The 6,000-nt window shown below is 53.9% G+C and overlaps 1 protein-coding gene across 2 annotated transcripts in view; it reads right to left on the reverse strand.

The window, feature by feature from the left end:
* Nedd4 (NEDD4 E3 ubiquitin protein ligase) overlaps positions 1 to 1,274 on the reverse strand; it is a 91,421-nt gene extending 90,147 nt beyond the window's left edge. Inside the window, exon 1 of one of the 2 annotated variants that reach the window (XM_060384776.1) lies at positions 863 to 1,274. In XM_060384776.1, coding sequence (XP_060240759.1) covers positions 863 to 910 — 48 coding nt within the window. In that variant the 5' untranslated portion in view covers positions 911 to 1,274. The remainder of the gene's footprint in view (positions 1 to 862) is intronic. The other variant, XM_060384775.1, reaches the window with a different exon arrangement.
* Between the last annotated feature and the right edge of the window lie 4,726 nt (positions 1,275 to 6,000).

Below are 6,000 nucleotides of genomic sequence, written 5' to 3' on the forward strand. Positions count from 1 at the left end.
AGGTACATGTGACCGCTGGATGGAGGCACAGGAACTCGCGGATTCGAGTCAGTCACACACACACACACACACACGCACGCACGCACGCACACACAGACGCACACGCTCTGAAAGGGTCCCTGTTGAGCACCACGAAGTCTTGAATGCCCCACCCATCGGGGACAACCGCCAGCTCCATCGAAGCTCTCCTCAAGAGGGCCTCACTTTTCGTGAGCGCGAGGCAGAGTCGCGATTAAGTTGTTCGACTGTAACAGACGGCCTCGCCTGCCTCCAATCCTTGGGCTGCAGTTTACAAAGCCAACAGCTGGGGGGGGGGGGTCCTTCAAGCCTTTATGCTCCTTTCGCCTTCGTTTTTTCTTTCTTTCTTTTTTTTTTTTTTTAAAAAAAACCAAAACACTAACAAAGGCCGCGAAACAAAGTGCGAGCTGCCCACGCCTGCCACTTGCCGCGGACCCAAAGGAAGCCCACCGCCCCGCGCTCCCACCCTGGCCTCCGCGAGGCCACGGTGGAAAGGCGGCTGGGTCCGCTCTGCTCCCCGCGGCAGCAGGAGCGGGATGCTGAGTCCCGGGAGGTCGCCCCACCCCAGCCATCGCCCTCCCCGGAGAGGGAGCGCGCGCCCGGGCCCGGGCCTGGGCCCCCGGAGGCCGCCGGGGAGGCCGAGGGCCCCGAGCTGCGGGGCGAGGGGGGGGGGGACCTGCTCCCGCAGGCGCCTCGTGCGCCCGCGTTCCGCCTCTCCCTCCCCGCGAGGCCCGCTCCGGGGCGCGCAGCCGAGCCGCCCCGGGCCCCGGCCGCCCGCCCGCCCCCCCACCCCCGCTCCCCCGAGCCACCACGGGTCCCCCCAGCGCGGCCCGCAGCCGCCCCGCACCTCGTCCTCCGGGAGCCCCGGCACCTCCGCCTCTTCGGCTGCCATGTCCGAGCTCACGCTGGACGCACCGCCCCGCCCAGGCTGCAGCGGCGGGAGAGAGGAAGGGGAGGAGGCGGCGCTGCGGCGGCGGCGGCGGCGGCGGAGGAGGAGGCCCACCCCGGGAGCGCGCGGGGGGACGCCGGGGGGCGCGGCGGGAAGGGGCGGGGCGCGCGTCCGCGGCTGCGCGCGGCCCGGGGGGGGCTGGGGCGCGGCGAGCGTGGCGGGACTCCGGGAACAAGGGAGCCTCCTCCGGAGCGCGCGTGGCGGGGGCCCGCGGCGGGGGCGCGCGCGCGCGGGGGCGGGGAGCCGGGCGGCGGGGGCCCGCGGCCCCCGGAGGAGGCGGGGGAGGGACGTGGCTCTTCCGCAGAGAAACTACCTTGCGGTTTTCTGCACAACAACAGGTCGCCCCGGGAGCCCGCCGCCACCGGGCCCGCTGTCGCCTGGGGAGATTAGGCGTCCCGGCCCCAGCCAAAATCCACGTTTGGAAGCGTGCTCCTGGCGAGGAGAAACCGCCTCGGGGCCCGGCAGGGACTGCGCAGGCCTGAGTCGGGCTGGGGTGTCTGCTTCGTGTCCAGCCACCATGCTTAGTTGGCCTTCCAGACCTGCTTCGCCGAGCCCCGGGCGTCGGCGCCGTAACTGAAGAAAGGGTGGGGGCTGGGAAGCTAGCCGCTGCTCCATGTTTTTGAGACAGGCTTTGCTGTGTCTCCCCGGCCGGCCTCCTACTCTGACTCGCCCTCCTGAGCCTAGATTACGGAGCAAAACGATGCCGAGTATTTCATTAGAGGCAAAAAGAAAAAAAAAAAAAATTGCGAATGTACAGACTCTCAAAATCTGATTTCAGAGATAGCTAAGGAGGTAAAGGCCCTCCGCACCAAGCTTAACAACAGGAGTCCGACGCCCCAAACCCACATGGAGGAAAGAGAGACTTGAATCCAGCAAATTATTCTCTGACCTCCACACGTACCTACAAAATAAAGAAATGTTTTGGTTTTACGGATCCTAGTTCAATTTTTCCCAAGAGAATTAAACTAATTCTGAATTAAAATGTTGACAGGTGGGAGCAATTGTTTGTTTACGTAATATTTCCCTGAACTTCGGCGGAATCCATTTCATTCATATTAGCTGTCACAAATCTGTTAATGCGTGAGCCACATTTTATCGTTTGTGTTAGGACAGATGTGACAAGTAAATATGAGTGTTTCTGAATGGTCAGGTTGTTGTCTTACTTAAATCTAAACGCTATCACGGGGCTAGCAGTGTAGATTAGTGGTCGAGTGAGGCCTATCATGTCCAAGGCCGAGGTTAGACACCCAGACCCAGCATCACAAATAAGTACATAAACAGACATTTATAGAATTAGCTCTTTTGATTTATAAACTCACATATCTGTGTCCTAAGACATTAAGCATAAAATAAGATGATCGCAGTGGTCCATGCCCTCAATCCCAGCACTCAAGAGGCAAAGGCAGAAAAATAAAAAAGAGGCAAACGCAGAGGATCTCTAATTTTGAGGACAGTTTGGTCTACACAGTGAGTTTCAGGACAGCCAAAGCTACATAGTGAGACCTGTCTCGTAAGGGGAGGAAGAAGGAAAAAAAAAAAGCAGAAAATCGAAATATATTTAATGTGTCTTATTTTGAGAATAATAATTTCTCATATCTTATTGCACTTTTTTTTTTAATAAGACAAGGTCTCACTGTGTAGCATGAACTGGCCTAGAATTCGCTCACAGAGATCTGCCTGCCACTGCTTCCTGAGAGCTGGGGTTGAAAACATGGGCCACCACACATGTGGGTGTCTATATTGCTCATATTTAATTTTAATTAGGTCATTCATGTTATTTCAAACGAGATCAGAAATCAATTCCTTTACCTGTATTGATATTTAATGGCGAAAGAACACACGGCTTGAAATTGGCCGTGAGATCCTAGAGAAATCCCCATGAGATTATGAGCTGAAGCATTCGAGAATTCCAAATCCCAGTATTCGAACCATGGTTCTTTTCTTTCCAGCAAATGAAAATCATAAGGCAGAATTAACCTGGCGCTGCTCACGGATGACGAACAGGAGTGACGAACTCTTCCCCCAGCAGAGAGCTCGGAGGGGCCCTGTGAAACTGGCTCCTGAAAGTAAAAGGAACTTCAAAGAGAGAAGTGGTTAACTGGTGGTCCAATAACTAACCTCAAGTTGAGGAAGCTACTGCCAACTGAAAACCCCGTTTCGCTATGTAGTCCTCAGCTCTAGGGGACTTTCGTGGAGAGAGAGAGAGTGTGTGTGTGTGTGTGTGTGTGTCCGTGCAAGCCATGGGCTGGGAAGGCTGCAGCACCTTGCCTTCCTAGGAAGCGAAGCGAAGCCCATCGGAGACCGGGGGAAATAAAACATCATCGTACCCGATCAGACACTCCAGCCATCTCCACATAGGTCCTCTCCACATAATCATCCCTGTCAGCCCAGCAGCAGGGATGGAGACGCGGCTTCACGCTGTCAAGGGCAAAACCGGATCCTCGGCTATAGCACAGAAAACAAGTTTAGGACTAACCTGTATGAAGCAGAGGTGGAGTTCATCAAAAATCAAAAATAAAAAGAAGCCAGGCCATGGTGGCTCATGCCTTTAATCCCAGCACTTGGGAGGCAGAGGCAGGGGGACCTCTTGGGAGTTCAAGGGTCAGCCTAGTCTACAGAGAAAGTTGCAGGACAGCCAGAGAGACACAGAGAAATCCTGTCTGGAAAAGAGGAAAAAAAAAGAAGAACAGAGAATAAAGGATAAAAGAGCATGGGTGTGGGCTTCTCAAAAAGAACTGCTTAAGCGCCTAGGCGATCGACAGAGAGATCATTCTGGTGGTCTCAAGTTACGTCTCAAAGGGCTGCTAAGAGATGCCTTTTCCTCTTTCTGTTGCGTGAGAGTCTCAGGTGGCTCCAGAGGTTCCCTGACTAGGAGTACAGTGAGATAAGAGATAAAATCAGGAGCCTCTGGGATTGCACAAGGAGTTGGGACATGTTCTTCTACAGTAACTCGGGTTTCTGGTGAGACTCATAGTGAACTGCAGGTTTATAGCTGGGGGGTGTGGGAAAGCCTCAGGCAATGTATTCCTGCTGGATTTCTTTTGTGTGTTCGTGTGTGTGTGTGTGTGTGTGTGTGTATGTGTGTGTGTGTGTGGTGTGCTAAGTGAGTGCCCGTGTATGCGGTGGCGGTGTGTGGAGACCATAGGTTCACCTCAGATGTGCCGTCTAACAACTCTCCTTCTCCTATCCTCTCCCCCCTTTACAGCAACCCCCAGAATTCATCTGTCTTCTCCCCAGTGCCCAGGAGGGAAAGCGTATGCTGCCACACCCAGCTTTTATTATTATTTTTTTACATGGATTACGGGAACCAAACTGAGGCCTTCACGCTTGCAAGACAAGCGTTTTGTCCACTGAGCCCGTTCTCTTGTGCTGGAATTCTCCATTGTCGGGCCGTAAGCGGCTTCAGTAGTCCTTTGCCCACAGTCTTCCCCGTGTTTCTGTCCTGTCTCAGTTCCCATTTAATGCAGACACCTAGCTGAAGCCAACCAAGTTCTGTCTTTTGGCGTGGGCTGATTGCGTGGGTGAATGCGTGAGTGTGAAGGGCACGGAGGGCAGAGGACAACTTGCAGGAGTCAGTTCTCCCCTTCCACAGTGGGGGTCCCAGGGATGGAGCTCAGAACAGCAAGCTCGGCAGCAAGTGCCGCCCTCTCAGCCATCTTGCTGGCCCTCAAGTAATTTTTCTTTTGTTTTCTTTTTTTCCCTCTGAGACAGGGTTTCTCATTCTGTAGACCAGGCTGGCCCTACGCAGTTTATAAAAGCCCACTGTCTAGTCTGTCCGCTCTGGTGGCGTTCTCTGAACCTTTTCCATGTCTGTCACCCAATTTGTAAACCAGCCTTTGCTCAAATGAACCCTGAAATGTTAATGTGCCCATATTTATCTTTCAATGGTTCAAATCTCAGTGCAGGAAACTTGTGCATGGCCATGGCCGTGGAGAGGAGAGAGCCTGGCATTTTACTATGCTCACTCCATTGAATTTACATAGCTGTTGATTGGTTTACCCAGCATCCTCTGAGGGCTCCTACTCTGCTGGCTGTCTGCCTTTCTCCTCCACCTTTGGGGATGATAGAAATCCTTCCCGGCTTCCCTGGAGACAGAATTATGAGCACCACACTGTCACTTTGTGGGCAGCTACTGTGCTGGGCTATGCCAGCAAAAAAACTGTGTAAAGCTGGCACAGGAAGTGGCGGACCTCTTTTTCTTCTATGGCTGCAACAATGATCAGGGAGCACAGTTTTGTCCTACACTGACATTCAGCCGGAGGGGCATGGGCAGGGGGAAAGGCCCTCCTCAGGAACACCCATCTATCTGGCTTCTTATCAGGGTGGAAAGCTGGCTCTTCCACCACCCCACCCCCTACCTCCACCCCCACCCATATCTGCCTCCTGATTGTGTCATCACTGACTCCTAGTTCTCAGAATCCAGGCTATACGAGCCTTCTCCTGAACTTACGTTCCTCTACCAGGAAGTTCAAAGGTCTGATCTAAAACTGACCACAGAGGGGAACTGCCACGAGGGCAGTAACAGGGGAAGCCCTGGGCCGTCTGGGCCTGGCAGGAGGGAAAGGTGGCAGGCTAGTCCCAGTACGCTAAATCATTATTAAGAAATCTCACAGCAGGCTGAGGAGGTAGTGTGGCGCTCAAGCCTGGGGACCTGAGTTCAGACACAATCCCCCCAACACAAGCAGGTTAGGAATTGTAATCCAGTGCTGGGGAGGTAGAGATGGATGGCCCTGGGGCTCTAGCCACCTCAGCCTCCTCAGTGGGCAAATGAGAGACCCTGTCCCAGAAAACAAGTGAATGCCTCATGAGGACGCTGGAGCTGTCTCCTGGCCTCTATCTGAGTACTGCACACACATGAACACACATGAATATTTTTTCACAGTAATATGGAAAAGCAAACCCTACCTGTTTTCTGTGTATTTCCTATGCTCCAGGCCTGTGCTTCGCACTAGCTAGCTCTCTCAGAATATCATGAAGAACACGCAAACCCAGTGCATCTGAAAATCCCATCACCCTTATTCCCTTTCTCTGGA

Source organism: Meriones unguiculatus, chromosome 6 (genome assembly GCF_030254825.1).
Source record: "Meriones unguiculatus strain TT.TT164.6M chromosome 6, Bangor_MerUng_6.1, whole genome shotgun sequence".
Taxonomy (NCBI): Eukaryota; Metazoa; Chordata; class Mammalia; order Rodentia; family Muridae; genus Meriones; species Meriones unguiculatus.